The sequence below is a fragment of the Lissotriton helveticus genome, chromosome 3_2 (genome assembly GCF_964261635.1).
Source record: "Lissotriton helveticus chromosome 3_2, aLisHel1.1, whole genome shotgun sequence".
Classification (NCBI taxonomy): Eukaryota; Metazoa; Chordata; class Amphibia; order Caudata; family Salamandridae; genus Lissotriton; species Lissotriton helveticus.
The window spans coordinates 197456892-197479063 of NC_136062.1; the positions used below are offsets into that span (position 1 = coordinate 197456892).

General features: G+C 44.3%; 1 protein-coding gene across 7 annotated transcripts in view; it reads left to right on the forward strand.

The window, feature by feature from the left end:
* The window catches only part of REC114 (REC114 meiotic recombination protein), a 1622368-nt gene that overhangs the window by 1247743 nt on the left and 352453 nt on the right, over positions 1 to 22172 (forward strand). For 6 of the 7 annotated variants that reach the window (XM_078685054.1, XM_078685052.1, XM_078685057.1 and 3 more), the window contains one exon: positions 13338 to 13421. The exons of the other annotated variant lie outside the window; for it this stretch is intronic. In XM_078685054.1, the coding sequence (XP_078541180.1) occupies positions 13338 to 13421 (84 nt within the window). The remainder of the gene's footprint in view (positions 1 to 13337; positions 13422 to 22172) is intronic. 7 annotated transcript variants of the gene reach the window in all.

Genomic DNA, 22172 nt, shown 5'->3' on the forward strand with positions numbered 1-22172 from the left:
CCATTTCACTTCCTGACAAGTCCCAAATTTCAGATTTAACTGTCTTTTTTAATTCTTCAGATACATTTTCTTTATCAAAGACAGGAAATAATTTTGTTTTCTCTGCTTCGACCATTAACATTGTTAATTTATAAAGCCCATCTTCCTCCATTGTCTGTAGCTCAATGATCCTCCGGTGAGCAATATATTTTGCAGTTCATCTTGCAAAGGATGTCTCTTCCCAGCAAGTTTACAGGACTGCTGTTACAAACTACAAATCTGTGTTTGTCTTTGAATTTCCCAATTTCTATTTTCACAGGCTCTGTCAAATCTGTTTTAATTTGCTGGTTTGTTACACCAACTACTTGGATAGATTCCCCAGAGAGAGACAGGTTTTCAATTTCCACTGATCTAACAGTAGAACGGGTAGCACCAGTGTCCACAAGAAAAGAGATTTCTACATCATTCACTTTACCATTAACAAATGGACCAGACTGGTCAACCTCAAGAGTGGCTCCAAGTACACATACTTCCCCCTCTCTCAGGCACCGTCATAAGTAATCATCATAATCACTCCCTTGATTTTCTGTTAACAAAAATTGTCCAGAAGCATTTGACACATTTGCTCTTTGTGTTCTAATTACCTGATCACCACCGCAGAATCCTATCTCAGAACTAAACCTTTGAACACCTTCGCAGTTTGGGAGAGGAGGCTGTGGAATCTGTCCCTGCTGATTCGCTAATTGTCGCTGTAGCTGTTGCTGAAGACTCAATTCATTAATTTGTCGCTGTAGCTGTTGCTGCAGATTTACATCATTCTGCATCTGTGGATTTAATAATGTATTTTTAACATTTTTGGGCGGATTTTTACACTCGCGCTTCCAGTGTCCAATTTCGCAACAATTAAAACAAGGCAATTTTTGTATCAGCTCTTCAATATTAAAATTAACTTTAGGTTTATTAAAGTTTCCTTTTAACTTTCCCTGACCCTGATTCTGGTTGAAATTTACATTTTTATTTTCTAGGTTAGCAATCTGATGTTCAGCTACTTTTACCTGTGCCCACATTGCTTTTTCTTTTAATTTCTTCTGTTTTGCTTCTAATTCATCATTACAGTATTTTGCCTTTCTCAAAATCTCATCAACTGAATTTGATTGCCATCCGACAATATTATTCCTGATCATTTCACCAATTTCAGGTCTAAGACCATAAACAAATCTGTAAATAAAATGGCTCATGTCCTTTTCATTTAATTTTTCATAGCCACTATATTGTTTGAAAACCAACAATAACCTTTCATAGAAAGAATGAACTGATTCTTTTGGCTCCTGATTTGTTCTATCTATTTTTACCCAATCTACCTCTTTCGGAGGAATCTTTTGTGTAACCAGTAAATCACTTTGTCATACAGTCCCATGACTTCTGATGATGGACCACCTGTCTCTTTGTCTCGAGCTGGTTCTACCTTGGGCCAACTCACAGCAATTTTACATTCTGTCCAAAGATCTGATGGGACAACTATGTCAAAGAATCCATCGAGATCTATCCACAGAACCTTTGATACCTTGATGAATCTATCCACCTGACGATACCATTCCACTGGCTTTTCTCTCAGCCGGGGGAAATCATTTGTGAATAACAAAATATCCCGTCTTGACCAGGGAACATGAACATTACCACCACCAGCAATTTCTCTCATTGGGAATTGCTTTGCTAACTTTTCTTGTCTTTCCTCTTCCTTCTTTTTGGTCCATTTCACTCTCCATTTACTCAAGTCACCCAATTTTTTTATGTACACAATCAAATCTTTTATATGCATAATTCTTCCCATCGCATTGAAATTTCCAATGTCCTTTTCAGAAAAATCTAATCTGTAATGTTTTCCCAAATTCTTTTGTTTACTAATATCAATTTCTAATTCTGCAGCCAATTCTTCCAATTGATCATATTTATTTTTTGTTTTCCATTGAATGCTCTTGCAAATGAACACGAGTTCATCATCTTGATAAAGCTTCAAACTGTCAGGACCAATTGTGCCAATTATTAACTCTTCTAAATCTGCCTTTAGTCTCGCAACATCAAGCTTTGAAATAGAATCCGTTTTTTCTGATAATTCAGTATCTGATTCAGCACCCATTGGTGTTTTGCATAATGAATCTGGGTTAAAAGTTAAATCAGGCATCCTTGTTTTTTCTCGATGTATTTCAGTTAATTCTGAGTAAAATCTTTCAGCTACTTTTCGAATTTCTGCATTTAATGGAATTGTCAAACCTGGTTGCTTAATTTCTCCTTGATCAAAAACAGGTTGAACAGGACCAATAGTTACTGGAACTGTCACTGCTTCCATGCCTTTAGTTAATTGTCAAATTAATTCCTCTTTTGATCGTAAATATTCCGAATTATCTTTTACTTCCTCAATTCCACTATCTCCCATCATTTTTCCAGAGGTTTCTCTTCTCATTGGGGTTACAGAAAACTTTCTACTTTCATCAAAAATACTAGAATTTGTTCTTGTTTCTAACCTCATAGGAGTTTCAAAAGACTTAGAATTATTTGGATACAATCTGGGTGTTTCTTCATTTAATGGAGGAGCACTCGGTGTGGTTCCAGTAGAAACCATCGGAGTAGACCAAGAACAAGCTGGTTTTAAAGGAGTCTGTTTTTTATTTACTAAATAAATATCTTCTAGAACTGGGTCTTCTGATTCACTTTCAACAACAGTATTATTTTTCTTTTGGATATTCTTTTGACCTGGTATTTCTGTAATCATTTCTCTCACAACGTAGAGACCATCACACATATCAGCCTGTCTCCACCGACGCATTCTATCTTCATGAGTTTCATGCTTAAATTTTGATGAATTTGGAGGTCTTATCATGCCATTAGCTTCCCGCTGAAGTTGAAACATCTCATCCTCCCATTCAACTAAAGCTTCAAATTGAGTCGGTCTAGGCTTCGGCACAAGAGCTGTCATCTTTTCTCTTAAGTTTTTCAAAATTCTCATATTAAATGAACCATATTCTGGCCAAGCTAAAACGCCATCATTTTTAGTGTACTGCATCCAAGCATCAAACCAAAGGCAAGTATGATAACCATATTCACCTTCCATATAAGCTGCAGGTGTTTTGTATTTATGAAGTAACTTTCCACCTCGCGTTTCAATTTTCTTATCTGGTGAAATAAAAATGTTAAATCTCTGGAGTAAGGTAAGCTTTTTCTCCTCTTTTTTTTTTTTTTATATTTTTTTTATTTTAACAGTAAGACAAAAGTAGGCATTACAGATATCAGGTGTCAAACGGTAAAATGCAGAACAGGGACTGGCGGGGGAAATATACATACAACAACCATCGTAAGGAACACATGGCCTATCGCGATTACGCACATTAGAAAAGAGAAATAAACAGTCTATTATACGATCCAAAACAATCCCACCCGCCCAACCCCGTCCTCAATGATACAGGATAATTAAAGCCAGTGTAGACACCCAGACAATAAAGGATCCATGAAGAATAAATAGCCCACCTCTCGTAGAAAGGAAAAAGGAAAACAAAAGGGCCATAGAACAAAACAAAGGCAAAATAAAAAACCCTCCCCATACCCCCCACCCTGCACCCCTGCAATGGCTACGGCCTAACCCCACTAGCAGCGTGCCTGTCGCCCAAGGACTACCCTAAAAGAAGGGAAAAAGAGAGAAAGTGGAGGAGGAGAAAGCAAACACACTCCCGGTCTCCCGTACCCCCCCGCCAACAGCGACCACCCCGAGACGTGATAAAGCCAACATTCAGCAAAATATACAAACCAGTCGGGGGAGTATAGTCAATAACCACCAAACTCCCGTCACAGTATAGGCACAACCCCGGCATTGCATAAAGCTATTATATCAGATCTAAGCGATCAAGTTCAGCCCTGGCAGTACGATCTTTCATAAGAGTCTTCTTCACTCGAGCCGCCATCTTGATGGAAAAGGCAAAGCGTTCATAAAAGTTCATGTCAGTGCAGTAGGATCGAATACAGGATAAAAGTTCACGAATTAAACGAGGAAAGGTGTCCAAGAACAGCGAGTATCCCGAACAGTCACTGAGGAACTCGTTACCAGACAGAAGACCGTCTATAGATGTATTAGGCGGCAGCAGAATCGAGCGGGAGACGCTGGCGATAAGCACGGGCTGGCTTGTTGTTGATTGGGGACCGCCAAGGCTCATTAAATCCGGGATCTGCACGGGGACCTCGATTCCAGACGTTCGGTGTACCGCTGGTACCACAGCTAGCTGGAAACTTAACAAAGAGTCGTCCTCCGGTTCCAGGATACCGTCCACTTTCACAATCAGTGTCCGGAACACAGCGATGGTGTGCGAATGGAGCGCTCCAATGGCGGCCATAACGGCCTGCAGCGATGGCGTGCCTTCCGTCCGCTCCATCCCCTCTCAGTAGGCGACAGAGCAGGACTTGAACCCCAGAGGCCGGCTACTCCGGGGTAACAGGCCACGCAAATCTGATGTTGAACAGTGGGCGCTCCTCGTCTAGCAGAACACACCTTTGTCGTCAGCGAGGGCCCCAGCCCGTTTACCCCGGGAGGGCAGCAAGGTCTTCGGGCACCGGACTCCCACCACGGCAGCCGGTGTGACACGCTGGTGTGTCCTCGGTGTAGGTCATGCACAGGATCGTCACCAAAAATCTACAATTCACGGCACACTTCGGGAGACCGGGCTCAGTCCAGGTCTCACGGCCGATGTTGATCAATTCCAACCCGGATAGGCTAGAAATCGAGGCCCCGGCTTCCACACGTAGTTAGGCCGAGAATGGAAACACGGCGTATCTTCGGCAGCCGATGAGGTAGAAAACTCGGGATTGCACCTTTAGAAGCAGAAAAACTTCATGAACAAGGAAATCTGGTGTGAGCTCAGGATTAAAGGCAGGATATTCGAGCTGCTGGTGGAGGTCGGCGGAGCCGGGAGCTTACGCGGCCATCTTGGTTGCTAGCGTAGCTCCTCCCCCTTTTCTCCTCTTTTTTATAATAATAACTCATGTTTTAATTAAATTTGTTCAATTTAAAATGATCGTAAATGTTTTCTAGATGTTCCGCTAAACCAACCAATCCGTGCGCGAAACACACCAACAAACCAATTAGGTTAAGCTACGTCACCACTTTACTTAACCAATAGAATTACTGCTTTCCCAACGAACCAGTCAACTATCAGCTCGTCAGAGTCACGTGAACCAATCAGTACGCTAGCTGTGACGTGTTAACCAATCACAGCGCGGACCCAGTGACGTACCCAGCCGCTGCGGTTTCTCCCGTCTCACTCCCAGAGCTCACCCCTCCTTCACAAAACTTTTCACAGCGCCATTATAAGAACGCCTTTTTAATGAAATTCAATTAATAACGACAAAAAGAACAAACCATTCGTCTGTTTCGCTAAATTAAAGTACAGTTTTTACATTTATGCAAGTATTCTTTGCGTGGAATAGACGACGCTATTCTCACAGAATGTACATTCGTTGATAAAGTAAACCTTTACTCCACCCTTCAAACAAGTAATAACAAACTGGTTTCCCTCTGAATGCACATGAAGTAGCAATTCAAAGTTTGACTCGAACGGAATTACAAAATCATTTACGCATTTTCAAACGGAAAGTTTCCCTAACTACATATACATGAAATCATGGCAGGACTTTAACCCACCATAGAAATCCTGAATCGCCAGTAATATAAACGATGTTAATTTACCCTTCACTCAAGTTTGAATATAATCTATTACTCTTTTCACAGTGAGTTTCTAAAATCGGGCTCTCAGTCCCTATACTCAAAGCTACGATTTCATAGACAATCCTCACTATACATTCTCCCTAGCACACCTATATCCCTAACATGTGTTGTACGTCCACAACACTAGTGATATATTAATACCACTATTCTGAAACAGATCAAATGCACTGTGTAACTTCACTCGTGTTACACCACTCTGTACCGGTACAACTAGGATTTTTCACACTGCAGGAAAAAACCTTTCGACTACATATAACAAATGAACAAAACTCAACATGTGTTAAACTTCGATCCTATGTAATTACCATGTAGCATGTTGGTTACCATAGCAACCACATCTCTGCTACCAGTTAATTGATCCAGCGGCCCTATAGAAAATATGCCATAAGCTATACTACCTAACTCCACAATACTCACCATTAATCATAAATCTTTCACAAGGCCCATAAACTATCATGACATATTTTGAGCAACTGAATCATGTGACCTAATTAATAACCTATTCACAAACTATATACATTTATATACATCTGCAGAAAACCAACTTCATCACACTTGATAAACCCTATGATTATTTAAGCTACTGTGGCAATAGATCTGCTAATGGTAACCTAGACACATGAAATAACAAGTCCAGCTTGTTTTTCAAAGAATATTATTTATTTAAAGAAAGTGCATTAGAAATCTCTTTTATTCAAGCATTATTATTAAAATTTTTAGCGAAGGTAATGACAGTTTCAAGTTAAATCAAAATAGCATAAATCAAATCGAAATATAATTTGGCATCATCTAAACCCTAAATCCCTAGCTACACTTGCCCATTAAGAAAAAGGGAAAAAGTCTTTAAGCCTAGAAGATCTCTTACGTGCTCCAAGTAAAGTCCAACAGCACGATACACCCTTCTGGAAAACAGCAAACAGCAACGCTCCCCCTCCCAGACAGTAAAATTGAATACTTTTCTGCCATTCAGAGTCCTCATTGGCTGACAAGTGACAGACCATAATGTCACCACATTCTTTGGAGCCCAGTTCCGACTTTTTTAAAGAGTCTATTGTCCTTTATTCCAAGTCACGAAGCTTCCTCCAGTTTGCAACATTTAATATAAGTGTCCGCGACTTCCTTAGCTTGTCAATCTCTCTGCCGGTTCCTGGCCTTGGCCATGCTGACCAAATGTACAGTTAGTTCACTGAACAACCACGTTTGTATTTTTCTCCTTTAAAACTTGGCATGGATTTTTTTTTTTACACTGGGCTCTTGCTTACTCTGAGCAGAACTTTGCCAACTGCACATTAAGACGAACTAGGCCTCAAGCCTCTTTTCCAGAAACTAGTGCATAAACAAACACAAAAGAATAATTAATGCAAGAAATAAAGTTCGTTCTGTTACCCACCCACCTTCACTAATTATTAACCCATTAATCTATGTTACCTAGCATAGGCAAATGAAAGCAACAAACAAATTCGTGCAACATTTAAGACAGAAAAACAAAGCATGAGCACACAGAAATAAGCACATGCCATTAATAAACGGCCGCATTTAATTCTGACATGACAAAAGACAGGATTAAATCATTATTTTCACACACATGCAAATGCAACATATTGCACATTTATGTGCACACATATTAGTTTCCCACGTGTTCATGAGGATGCAGCTTTTATTCTAGGTTGGTTAATATTTTCACCACACACTTTATTAATAATATTAATTAATTATGGAAGTTAAACTTCACGAGCAGAAATAAATAAATTTCAAAATCTCGCTCCATCACCTGCATCTACTGTTATTACAAAAACACAAGAAACGATCCTGAATCATTGAACCCAAAGCGAAGAATTGGTCAAATATTGCCTCCCTTGCCTCTCCCAAGTGATCTCAGGTAGCTCCTCTTCCTTTTCTTTCGATGGCTATCTTGGGTATCTCTGATCTGCTCCCTGCACAAAAACACCGGATTCTGCTCCAAACACTGTGTTCTCCAAGCCACTGGTGACCGTCTGAAATTTTGTAAAGATGAGTCGATGACTAATAAAAGGTAGGTCAGCATGTTTATTGGGAAAACAGCTAAACATGCAGCTCCCACACCAGCAAGGAGGTAACTGACTCCTCCGGAACCCCACATCGGAACGCTCCCTTACAACGGTCTAAACGCTTATCCAAGTTAATTCAAGTCTCTCTTCATTTCGATAATTTTAGCAAGTCACATGAGTGAGCTTCAATCTCTGTCAGATCTGCCGTCGTACAAAACCTTCTTTTCAGACAAACTACTACTGAGGACTAGAACGGCCTTTCTCTCGAAAGTTGTGCCTACCTTTCACTTCAGGCAGTTCATCACTCTTCCAACATTATTTGTCTGGATAGAAGAGGAAAGACTCCATATTTTGGACCCCACAAGAGCACTCTGCTTTTAAATTAATTACAACAAAAAAAAAACGGGTGAACAAATATCTCTGTTGAGGGGGGACTTTCTGGAGCAAAGAAAGGCAAATAGGTGCAGAAACAGACTGTCCAGATAGAACATTCTCCTTTTTGATATCCACTATGGGAGGGCCAACAAGCAGCCCTCAAAAGAGTTCCACCAGGATCAAGCCTTCTACTACTGTGTTTCCATGCAGAGTGCCTGTAATGGATACTTGTCAGACTGCAACATGAGCATCAGTGCACATCGCTACAAAGCACTACTGCCTTAATTGCCTGGTTTGATCGAAAGGGCATTTTGGCCATTCGGTTCTTCAGGGATTTTTTGTCTGAGTCATTTCACAAACCCACCACCTGCAAGGTATTTCTTCGATATGTATTCTAAAGGAAGGCATCTGCTTTTAGAAGTATCCATCAGAAAAGCAAGTTACCTTCAGTAACACTCTTTCAGGTCGACACTAACTGCAGATTCCTCGCCACCCTGTCCCCTCCCCATTCTGTGGAATCTACTCTTTGCCATGTAAAAAGGTCCCAAATTAGAGATTTGCCCACTGGCACAAACAATTTTGGGCTTGGCATCTGAGAGCACAGATGATATCCAGAAAGAAACTGCTGTCATATATGGGTAGCACCTACATGTGGCTAAAGTCATCACTTTCAGGGCAAGTGGAGTCAATGCAGAGCTGCACGACATCACCTACTAGTGCTCAGGGATTATCCTGAAAAATCTTCAGGATTCAGTATGGCACTTGAGGGTATTTTAAAGGTGGGAAATCTGCAATTAGATAAGTATCCACCAGAAAGCATTACAGAAGGTAGGTAAGTTGTTCATTTGGACATGAATCAATGTGCTCTGTAAATAGACATTGCATTTTCCCTTTATTTTCATGTACTATTCTATTTATTTATTTATTTATTTGATTAATTATTTATTTACTAAATAATCAAACTTTTTGCTTGTGAAAGCATGACTCGAACATTCACCTGGTCTGCTGAGAACACTCCAGATAGTGTTAAATTTGTAATTACATTTTGAATTGTTATATCATCTTAAAAGGGGAAGAGTTAATACTATAAACATAAGCATAATGATGGCCAATGTTGACCATTAGAAAAAGAAATCAATGTCATATTGTGCTGTAGGCTTCTCCTACCTATGTCACGTAATGTCATAATTTGCCCCAGGCAAATGCCCATTGGTCAGCCAATGGTGTTATGTGCCTGGATGCAGCTCCTCAGCTCCCACCCTTGTCATGTCAGTTAATGTAATATTTTACCCCAGGTATGACCCATGGGATAGAACAGTGATTCTGATACTGTGGTGATTGTAACCCTGGAGATCCGCAAAGCCAACTAGAGGGTATGCCACTGTTAAGAAAATTAAATAGATTAACAAAGTATATATACATAAAAAAGCTACATTAAAAATGCTAACACGCTCTGTAATTGTACAGGAATTTAAAATGATATGCTAAAAATGAAGTTGGTATTCTTATCCCGATTTGTGGGAGCAGTGCAAGGACAGCAAAGGGAATCAAGTTGGAAAAGTGGTGACCTCATATGAAGCACTGGTGTAGGCCCACAAAAATAGAGGGGCATTTTTACAAGCATCTTTCGCCACAAGAACGTCACTTTTTATGACGTTCCTGTGGCGATAAACCCATTGCCTTATTTACAAGGTGTTCTTAAGCTACTTTACGTGGTTTAACACCGGCTTGTAAGTAAGGGCCCCTTTCATGTTACACTTAGCGTGAAAGGGGTGTGAAATGGGTTGCGGTGGCCGTTCTGCCGCACCACCCATTGATTTTGACGCTGCTCCCTATTTACAAGGGTGGTGTGAATGGAAGGCAGCACCAAAATTAAGACCAGGGAAAACCTGATCTTAACATAATGAACAGAGAAGAATACTTAATTTCTCATCATCTTTGCTGTTTCTATGTGTACTGCACAAAGCACACATAGAAACAGCAAATCGCCATGAATGATTGTTCATGTGCAGGAAGGTGTCCCTTCCTGCACATAAACAATCATTTAAAAAATCACGATTTCCAACTTCTATGTGTACTGCACAATGCAGCACAAATAGGTGTAACAAATGACCATTCTGGATTGTTTATGTGCAGGAAGGGTCACCTTCCTGCACATATACAATCATTCCCCCCAACGCAGACAACCTTGGACTATGGTGCAAGGGGGCCTGCGTTGGCGCAAGGCAGCTAGGTTTATCACCAGCGGAAACGTGTGTGCAGCACTCTTGTGAATATGGTGCATCACTGTGTTTTTCAGAATGGCGGTGCGTGGCGTTAGCAATGTTTGTTAACGCCAAACTTCGCCATTCCCTTGTCAATATGATCCAGAGTTTGAATTGGAGCAAAAAGGCACAAGCGATACGCTAGCAAACAGCATAACACTCCCTCTTTCAGAAATGAAGCTACATTGTTTAAACACTCCAACCGTCCTATTAAAATGTTTATTTTGGCATGTTTTGGTTTGTGAATTTAATGAAAGATTTCATAATTTAGGTTTTGCTTGATGAACACTTGTTTCTGTGTTTTGTATATTGCTTTAAGGTTTCTAGTTATAGAAATTGCTTAGGTTGGGTCCATGGTTTCCAGTTGCGATCCACTGGAGATCCACAGAAGACAAAAGATTAAGGGCCTTATTTATGAGGCCTTGCGTAATATTTATACCACCGGTGCGTCACGTTTTGTGATGCACCAGCAGAGAAAAAAATGCGCCATGTTACGTCACATTTAAAAACTGACGTATCTAGGTAGATGTGTCACTTTGTAAAGCCCTGCGTCACATTATGCCTGTGCCAGGTATGATGTATGCAGGGGGGTGTTCCGACGCAAGAAAGGGTCGTAGAAGTGACTCAGTGAAATCTATGATATTTTACTGCGCCACTTCTAGGACGCAAGTGGACCCATATCTTACACCTGCCTCATGGCAGGCGTATAACTGACGCAGGCACATTTAACATGGGACTTGCCCATGTGTAATGACCTGTTGCTGGAGTTGCGTCACTTTTGTGACACACTCCACCAATGCGTCATTTTTGCACATACAGATACATCAGATATACTGTTGTATCTGTAACTCCTTGCGCCATGATGCGTCATACTGTAAATATGACGCATCATTGGTGTCGCAAGGAGGGCACAATAAAAAGTGATGCATTGCTGTTTTCTCGCAGAGATGCGTCACCTGCCCTCATTTATGAAAAGTGATGCATCGCTGCAAGAAAACAGCGATGCGTCACTTTTCATTGTGCCCTTCTTGCGACACCAATGATGCGTCATATTTACAGTAAGATGCATCATGACGCAAGGACTTACAGATACGTCAGCATTTCTGACGTACCTGTAGGCATAAAATTTACGCATTGCTGGAGTGTGTACAAAAGTGACGCAACTCTAGCAATAGGTCATTACACATGGGCAAGTCGATTGTTAAATGAGCCTGCGTCATTGACGCATTTGCGTCCTAGAAGTGGCGCAGTGAAATCTCATAGATTTCACTGCGTCACTTCTACAACCCTTTCTTGCGTTGGAACCCCTCCCCCCCCTGCATACATTATACCTGGCGCAGGTATAATGTGGCGCGGGGGTTTACAAAGTGACGCATCTATCTAGATGCGTTACTTTGTAAATATGACGCAACATAGCGCATTTTTTACACTGCTGGTGCATCACAAAAAGTGGGGCACCATCGGTGTAAAAGTGACACAAGGCCTCATAAATATGCGACTGAAGGGCAGATTTACAAGCCCCTTGCTTCACATTTATGCTGCTGTTGCGTCACTTTACAGCAGTGTAAAAAATGCGCCATTTTGCATCATATTTACAAAGTGACGCATCTAGGTAGATGGGTCACATTGTGAAGCGCTGCGTGGCATTATACCTTCGTCGGGTATAATATATGTAGGGTAGGCGTTCCCACGCAGGAAAGCCTCATAAAAGTGATGCAGTGAAATCTACAAGATTTCACTGTGTGACTTTTAGGACGCCACTGCGTCAAAACCATACGCCTGTGTGAAGCAGGCATAAGGGGTGACGCAGTGTAATGGGACTAGGCCGCAACACACATTGCTGGAGTTGCGTCGTGCTTGCGACACAATTCCAGCAAAGCGTGACTTTTTCTCCAACAGATGCCACAGAATTTCTGGCGCATCTGTCAATCCTTGCTCCATAGTGCGCTGTATTGTAAATACTGCGCATCTATGGTGGTGCATGGCTTTTTAACACAGGCGCAGGGAAACTGAAGCATCTATACAGATGCATCAATTTCTTGTAAATATGCCGCAAAATGCTTTTACGACAGAACGTACTATTAGATGACTGCACCTGTGTTACATAGAGTAAGCAGATGACAACAGCTAAGAGTATGCTCGTCCAAAAAAATGAGGCCAAACTCTTGCTATGAAACCCTGCACTGGGTAGAGTCAACTTATGCCCTTCTTTCGAAGACTGTCCAAACTTATTCATGGAGACAGCATATAGAGTACATTAGAAGAAATGTTTGGAAAATGGTTATCTACCTACTCAGTTTTTGAATAAGTATACAAAATAAACAACCATATCTCCACGTATTACCACGTATTAGCAGGCACATGCATCAACCATTTTTGCGAGCTCAAACGGTGCGATTGTCAAAAATCTGCCGTTTGCGCTCGCAAAAAGGACATTTGCGATGCATCATGGATCAAGGCACTCGCAATTTGAGAATTGCATTCGCAATTTGCGAGCACCTATTGGTACTCGTAAATTGCATATGCAATCTCCCATTCATTCCTATGGGCCCATAGGAATGAATGGGGAGCCATTCCTTAATTGTGACTCGCAATTTGCGAGTCGCAATTAAGGAATTTGTAGGACTTGCTATTTTTTTAGTGATTCCTACATGCATAGGCTTTTGCGGTATTCATAATTGCGATTCCTTAATAATTGCAATTAAGGAATCGCAAACGCCTACCTTGATGCATGTGGGGGTAGATCTTTCGCAATAAGGTGACTTCATTGCACTGAAAAGGTTTGAAATACCTGAATAGAACGATCGAACTGCCAGAATCTTCTTTTGGTTTGGGAAACACGAGTCTACAGATATCAACTGCACATTGCATTCTAGCAATGGGAAAAATTAATGCCCTTACGTTGTTTTCTCTTTTTTTTTCTAGCCCAGTCATTCTGAAGTGCATACCAGCGTTCTATCGAAGTCCAGTGCATCAGGAGGAAGGATGTCTGTGATGCAGCTCGCACAGGTATCACCTTAGCGCAACAACCTTTATAATGTTTACCACCACACCATTTTCACATTAGGCTTCCGAGCTTCTCCATCTCAGTTTTTGAGGCAAACCAATGAGCAATGTTTGATGCGAGGCTGTTTACCAAGGCAAGTATGCTTGACTAGTTTTTTAAACAATTTTTACTGCAATCTTTCAAATACAAAACAAAAAAAGGAAGAGGCAGTGCAATCAGAATTCCAACCAGAAATCGAGTAAATCCCACCAAAGACTGATCATCAAAGGTCTTTATTTATTATTAATGACTTATCGAAGAGTCCAGGAGAGGGTGGCGTCGTGGTCCCCTTAGGAGACAAAGTAGGGGATAAGGATACTTATGATGATGTGGGATTCACGTCCAAAGGATAAAAATTTTTTTCTTTTAAATGCAGATGTATATAGCGCGAACTCGACCCGAAGGTATTGGAGCGCTTTACATGAGCACCGGTTGGGTTACACAAGGATATTCAGGCACGGGGAGATTAAGGGGCATATCAACAAGCAGCAGCGATATTTATCGCTGACCGCTTTTAGCGTGACAAATCCTAACGCAGTCTATCGCCGGAATCTATCGCCCAGTCAGTGCACTATTAACAAGGCGCATCGCTGAGGCGATAGAAATCTGGCCAATAGCGGTGATAAGAGCCACTGTCACTGGAATTCCAGAGATAAGGAACAGCGTTAGGGAAGAAAATAGTAAATAGGGAAATGTGGACTCAGGATGATAATCCACCTCCCATGATAGATATGGCATAGTCAAGAAAAAAGCAGGTGTTAGAATATGGCGAAAAACCTTGTTAGCCAACTTTTATGTCGCTAGTCAGGTTAGCGATGCCCTTGTAAATACGGAGAAGCTGAATGAGCGAAGATTTTGATAGTATTTCAGATGGGGATGCCTACCTTGTGTCGTGCCCTGGATAGTGGGCACTAGGACCCTGAAGCACGAGTGTGGGAGGGGGCCAACACCGGACACCAGTTCCAGTCAGGGAAAGGAAGCTGGGGGCAGACGAAAATGACCAGGGACATAGTAGGACACATTGCATAGACGCTGTGACTTGAGGACACGACATCTGGCGACGAAGGAGTGGGATATAGATCACATGCGTGTCCGGTGCACGTCTGAAGTGGAAAAGCGAGACCAGGAGCCCACCCTGGTTCGCATCCGAAAAGAAAAGAAGAAAAGAAGCCACAGCGCGAGAGCCCACCCTGGCCGTGACAGCAGCGACGAACGTCTGAGCCGGTAGGAAGAAAAACCAACTTTGCATGACGCGCACGAGAGACTGAAAGCAACGCGCGAACTCTCGCGAGAGCGAAAGCCGCCATCTTTAGGTCAGGCGAACTGATCAATCAACGCTGAGAAAGATCGGGCGGCCATTTTAAAGTCAGACAAAGCCCGGATTGGCCCCGAAATTACGCGGGATATTGGCGGCCATCTTAGAATCAGGCAAAAACAGCCAATAGGAGAGCTGGAAACAGCGGCGGCCATCTTAAAACCAGGCAGTGTAATGAAACACGAAGGAAAGTGCTGAGAAAAGCACAAGAAGCGGGGGAAAAACAAGTACAAGACACTGCAATAAAAAGAAGGAAGAAACAAGAGTGCAGAGAAAAGAAGAAAGAAATAAATAAAAATAAGAATAGAAGAAAAGAAAGAAGGAAAGGAAAACAGAAAGGCACAAGTACCAATAAGAGCACAGAAAAACAAAAGAAAGCACAAGACACTGCAAACAAAAGCAGGAGGTAGCAAAGAAGTGTAGAAGGGCTGCCAGGAAAAGATGACTGAAGAAAGGAGCGAAAAGCAAAGCGCCCTATACCGCAGACCTCTCCCATTCAATCTACCAGAACCGCAAGTAGGGATCCGATGGGAGCGATGGATAAAATAATTTGAGAGGTACATGCGTGCCACAGATGTGACAGAGGCCAAACAACTGGATCTGTTCCTAAATCTAGTGGGTGATGAAGTAGACGATCTATTAGTAACACTACCAGAAGATGAGACGTCGACGTACAAAGGGCTAATAAAATGCCTAACAAGCAAATTTGATCCACAGAGAAACATTGATTTTGAGCGATATACTTTCACAATAGAATTTCAACACACGGATGAATCGCTGGATGATTTTGCGACGCGACTGCGAAAACTAGTAACTCACTGCGAATTCGACAAGTACGACAACGAACAAGCGATTCGCCTGCGCATCATTGAAGGATGTCGTGACACGGACTTCCGTGCAAGCATCCTGAAGGAACAAACCTCACTGGAGAAGATCCTGTCACTGGCAAGGGCTGAGGCAAGAGCACCAGTGCAAGCGAAGCAATTGGAGCGGGGAAAGGAACGGCGAATCGAACAGGCACACCGCATGGCAGAGAACAACTGCACAAGCAGTTGGAAAAAAGGGCACAACGAACAGGCGACAATGAAGCAACCTGAATCAACCAGCTACAGATGTGGACTTGAATTCCCACACAAAGGCACGTGCCCGGCAATGGGCCAAACATGCAGGAAATGCAATAGGAGCAACCATTTTGCCAGTGCATGCCTGGGACTGCAGTTCAGAAGTGAAAGAGGAAGACCGGGAAGACCCCGGATGACGACGAGCAGACATGTCAGACATGTAGAAACAACAAACAGAAGCTCATCCAGTCAGGAGAAGAAGAGGAAGAAGAAAAGGTAGAACGACTATACCTCATGTCCGACACTGCTGCCATGCCCACAGATGAAGGCAGGAATCGAGAAAGCTTCCACCTGGTGAACAAAAATACAATAAAGAAAACAGAGACCGTGACCATAGAGGTGGGACCACACAAAGCACGCTTCGTGCTAGACAGCGAAGCAACATGTAATATTATGTGTGTGTCGGAATATGAGAAGATGGAAGTAAAGCCAGTGTTGATGCCGTCAAAAGTTGAGGTATTCACATGGGGGTCAAGAAAACCAGTGATGAACATGGGAAAATTCACAGAAAATCTGACATACAAAGGCCAAACGCTAAAAGAAGAAATACATGTGTTGAAAGGTGACATTCCGCCACCGTGCCTATTGAGCAATGTCACAGCGCAGTTAATGGGCCTCCTCGAAATGACATACAACATGTCAGAGAAGAAAAGCATCCTGAAAGAATATCCCAAACTCCTCCAGGGACTAGGGAAGTTAAAAGGACGACAAATAACACTGCACATCCATGAAGCAGTAAAGCCAGTAGCTCCACATCACCTGCAAGTATCCATACACCTACAACCGCAGGTAGAAGAAGAGATTGAAGCGCTGCTAAAGCAGGACATCATAGAGCCAGCCGAAGGACCGACGCCATGGGTGTCACCAATAGTGGCAGTGCCAAAGAAGAACACGTCCAAGATTCGCATCTGCGTCGACATGAGAATACCGAACACAGCAATTGAACGCGAAAGACACCCTGGACCTCACCTCGATGATATGATCAGTTGCCTAACAGGCACAAGACGTTTCTCCAAACTAGACCTGTGCAAAGGATATCATCAGCTAAAACTCGACCCTCAGTCCAGATATATCACAATGTTTTCCACGCACCTGGGTCTCTTCTGATACAAACGTCTGAGCTTTGGAATATCATCGGCTGCTGAAATATTCCAAGAGACAATCAGGAAAATAATAAGGCCAGTGAAAAACAGTCTGAACTACAGTGACGACATTCTGGTGTTCGGCAAGTCAGATGATGAACATGACAAGGCACTGCGAGATGTGTGTTCCCAACTGGAGCAGGCAGGGCTGACGCTAAATGAGGACAAGTGCGAACTGGGGCGAGACAAACTGGTGTTCTTTGGACACATCTTCTCCAAAAAAGGAATGCGACCAGATCGCAGCAAAGTGGACACGCTAGCCAAAGCAAAACATCCAAGCAACATTGCAGAAGTGAGGTCATTTCTCGGCCTTGCTAGCTACTGCGCAAGATACATAAAAGACTTTGCCACAGTGAGCACGCCACTGAGAGAACTAACTAAACAAGGCCAGACCTTTGTATGGACTGAAGAATGCAGCAAAGCATTTGAAGTGATCAGGCACGCAGTGACAGCAGTAGATCACCTTGCATACTTTGATCCGTTGCTTTGTACCGAATTGACGGTGGACGCCAGCATAGTGGGGTTGGGTGCAATACTAGCACAACACAGACCAGGAAAGGAGTCACCAAGGTGTGTAGTAGCCTCCGGAAGCAAGAGCCTGTCCGACAATGAAAGGGCATACTCTCAGCCGAAGAAAGAGAGTCTGGCAGTAGTATGGGCATGCAAGCACTATCACATGTTCATATACGGGAAACCGTTCACAATAATAACAGATCGCCAGGCACTGGTAACGATCTATGGAAATCCCAATGCAAAAATACCGCCCAGAATAGAGAGGTGGGGAATACGACTAATGAACTACAACTTCAAGATCATACATAAACCTGGAAAGGAACACAACATCCTCTGCCACATGCATTTGAGGCAACATCAATGGCGGAAGAATACCTGAACTTCATACTGAAACACAACACTCCGGCATCAATAACGATGGAAGAATTGGAGCACGAAATGAAACGCGAACCCACAATGCAAGCAATCCAGAAGGTGACAAGACAACAGAGGTGGAGGCATGTCAACAACAACAGCATCTTGGAAGAAGGAATAATAAAAGAGGAAATGTTGGCATTCAAAAAGATCCATGAAGAGCTCTCAGAGACCTAAAATGGCAAAATGATGAGAGGAACAAGAATAGTAATGCCCCGGGCACTGAGGAGACAGTCGGTAGACCTGGCGCATGAATCACACATAGGAATGGTAGCAACAAAGAAGATGCTATGGGAAAAGTGTGGTTCCCAAGACTAGACAACAACGCGACGCTGCCAGTCATGGATGATGTTTTTGCAGCATGGGGCTCTCCACAAACACTAAAGACTGACAATGGCCCACTACTCTCAGGAGAGGAATTCAGAAAATTCACGGACTACCTAGGGATCCGCCACGGAAAATAATGCCTCTGTGGCCACAGGCGAATGGGATGGCAGAAAGATTCATGGGAACGATCAAGAAGGCTGTACAACGAGCTAAGATAACACAGATATCGATAGGGCAGGCACTATGCCAGATACTAAGGGACTACAGGAACACTCCTCATAGCTCCACAGGGCGATGCCCCGCTGAGCTTGTGCTAGTACGTTCGAGCAGGACAAGGCTACCGCAGATGGAAGAGACACCAAGAGAGGAGCGAAGCAGCATAGCTGCCAAAGACGAAGAAGCAAAGGCGAAAATGAAGGCATATGCTGATGCTAGGAGGCATGCCACTCCAGCGCAACTAAAAGAAGGAGACACAGTGGTAGTGCGGCAGAGGCAGCTGAGGAAGTCAGACAGCCTGTTCTCAAAGGATCCGCTGGCGGTGACTGATAACAGCATCAGCAGGGCATTATCACATCACACGAAACAGCTCGCACTTCAAGGAAGTGAAGGTCAAAGAAGAAGAAGAGCAGTCGCCAGTGCAAAAGGAAATAAGACAAGATGAAGGTGCAGGAATGGACAAAGGAGAGACACGGCAGAGAAGGGAATGCAAGAGGCCAAAGAGACTGATCGAAGAGATGTAAGGGGAAAAGGTTCACCTAGAGAATCTCTCTCTCTCTCTCTCTCTCTCTCTCTCTCTCTCAATTCTCTTTAAGTGAGAAGAGGTAATGTCAGACAATGTTTGTTTTACAACAAGGGGGGGAGATGTCATGCCCTGGATAGTGGGCACTAGGACCCTGAAGCACGAGTGTGGGAGGGGGCCGACACCGGACACCAGTTCCGGTAAGGGAAAGGAAGCTGGGGGAGAATGACCAGGGACATAGTAGGACGCATCTCATTAGCAATGCGAGGCACAAATGAAATGGGCGAAGAAGCATGGATTCACGCGTTAGCGTGTCCATGCTAATAGGGCGTTAAAATTATCGCTGCTTTTCGTCCGAAAACGGACGCTAAAGCGGCGATAATTTTAACTTCGGACCTTGTTGATATGCCCCGAAGGGATTTGCCCAGAATCACAGGATGTGAACGCGACCCCGAGGCTCGAACCTTGGTTTCCAGCACCAAACTCGGCAGTCTAGCCAATGGGCCACATCCTCTCCCCAGTGAAGTTTAAGCCTGAGCCTTGGGGTTACAATGTAGATCAACTCCTACAAGGAAGAACCAGGGAATAAACCAGGTTGTGGAACTGGAGGAGGGTGTAGGGTGGTTGGGTAGCTAGAAGGGTGGGATCCCAACTGTGCTTAACTGTTGATTTTATTGGCACTATCTCCAATATGTATTGCTGGAGCAAAAGGAAGTAATGGGCATTTTGGAAGTATAGTTCAATATTCCATTGGCTATTATGACCCTTTGATTAAGCATCTCAACATAGTTATTTCACCTTTCCAGGGTTTTGGGCTTATGCTTTGTGGCTGAGGACCTAGGCAGCAAAGGGTTGATTATCTCTGGTAACTTTCATGCTTCCCACAGAAGTGAATACAATAAATATTGGGTCAGCCAATAAAACCATACAGAATACATGCACCAAATATCCAAATTAAAAATAAAATGTTGAACTCAAGTGAAATGAAACAGATGGTTCACCTAATTAATACATAAGCTAACATGCTCAATAGTCCTGGTGTTTACAAACAAAACTATAATTCTATTCCATGTTAAAACACAACAGTAATTACTTTTGTCAGCTGACCACTTATGCACCTCCTAGGCTTTTGATTGCATTATTTAAAATGTGCCCCCTCCTCCTACTATTACATCATGTGAGGGTACATTAAGGCCTGAAAGGACCTGGGTGGCCATTGTTTCACGCACTCTCCATTTAAATGGCTTAAGGTAAACAGGAACCACGCAATTTCCTTCTCCTAGCCATACCCTAACTTCTCTGTGCGGTTCCCACCAACGAGTTCTAGTAAATGATTACTCTACAGCCAGATATGTCCTCTGTACTGGTTGGGTACTGTTTGTTCAATTTAACTACCTTATACTGGGGGGCGTGGCTAGCCAGCCACGATGGCGGACGGCTGTTGTTAGAGCTCCGGGTCCACCTGGGGGATAAATCCTGTATAGACGGAGCTGCGGGAGCCCTACCGGTTATACAGAGGTTGAAAGACGAGGGTAAAACACTGTGGTGCCCCGGAGTCCGGTAGGCGAAGCTGAAGAGCCGGAAGTATCGACCTGCAAAGAACGGGCCTGCTGGGCTACAAGGCCTGAGACGCCGGGAGCTTGAGTAGGGGCGGCGCCCATGAAGACTGGAGCGCGACTCGCCGGAAGGGTTCGGGGACGGTCCACGGAGGCACTGTTGGCGGCGCCCTCCCTGACCGAGGAATCCCTGTGATGACATTCTCCCCCTGCGAGACCTGATCCGAGGTGAGGAGCAAGGGCCGCAGAGACCGGGGACGGTGCGGTGACCGGACCGGCGCCACCCGGCCTCGAATCGGTGGGGCCTGATCTGCGCCGCATTGCTTCCCCTCGAGGCGGTCGAGGGCCGCGACCCTGACATCGGAGGAGGTGTGACAGATACCCCCGGTGTGGAGTGCTGAGAATCCAGGGGGGGGGGGAAGAAAAACACCACACACACCCTCCCCCCCCCCTCCCCTTAGGCTTGTACTGCATTGGGGGGTAATCCTGGCCCGGAGAGCAATGGCGGCAGGACAGGAGGAGAGATGAGGGGCACTGCCTGAAACGGGGAGCCAGTGCAGCCGACCCGGTAGGGGACCCCCACCACCACAGGACATATACCGGCGGAACAGCGGGAGGGTGCTGATAATACGAGCTGGGTGTTGCTGGTAACAGTAAATTCGACGTGGGATCGGGCGGCCCCAAACTTTGGCCATTGCTGCTTGGTTCCCTGAGTATCACCTGCCGGCTTGAGATTCATCCTCCGAGGGAGCGACCTGGCAGTGATCATGTCTCCGTGCTAGGGCTGTGGTCTGACGCAGCGGCCAGAAGGGCCCGGCCTCAGTGACATTTACCAAGTGGGCATATAACCCCCGCCTTACCCCCCAAGCGACACACTGACCCTCTCTCTCCGGACAACGGGACTAGGACCGCCCGCCTAAAACATACACGAGGGAGCACCCCCTGTACCGGGGGGAGCACGGCGCCACCATCACGTACTGGGGAGAGGGTGGAACCACGCTAAGGACATCATAGTGCGGAAAGGCACAAATGTTACAGAGGGCCAGGGAGAGCCGGATGGGTCCGTCATGCAGTGGGGGCTGGGGATGATGGAGCCCGATCGGGAGCCGCAGAGACTGACCTGACAGGAGCACAACATGGGGATAAACTGGACCTCATCCTGAAAGAGATCAGAGAATCCAGATCAGCGATGGAGCAGCAATTGGGGGCTCTTACCACAAACTTCCCTCTCCTAAAGGCTGACCACACTAAGCTGGCGGACAGGGTAAAGGACCAGGGACTCGCCATTGCTGACCTTACACCGATGGTAGCTGATCACTCCACCTCTATTCAAGAATTACAGAAGCAGCTCACCTCTCTAATGGACCGTGTGGAGGATGCGGAAGGGCGTAACCGCCGCAATAACATTCGAGTTATAGGTCTGCCAGAAAGATGTGAGGGGACACGTGCTGCGGACTTTATGGAACAATGGTTCCGTGACCAGATCCCGACGGAAGGTTTGTCACCACACTTCTGCGTAGAACGTGCGCACAGGATTCCGACTGGTCAGCCCAGGCCGGGCCGCCCGCCCCGCCCTTTGATAGTGCG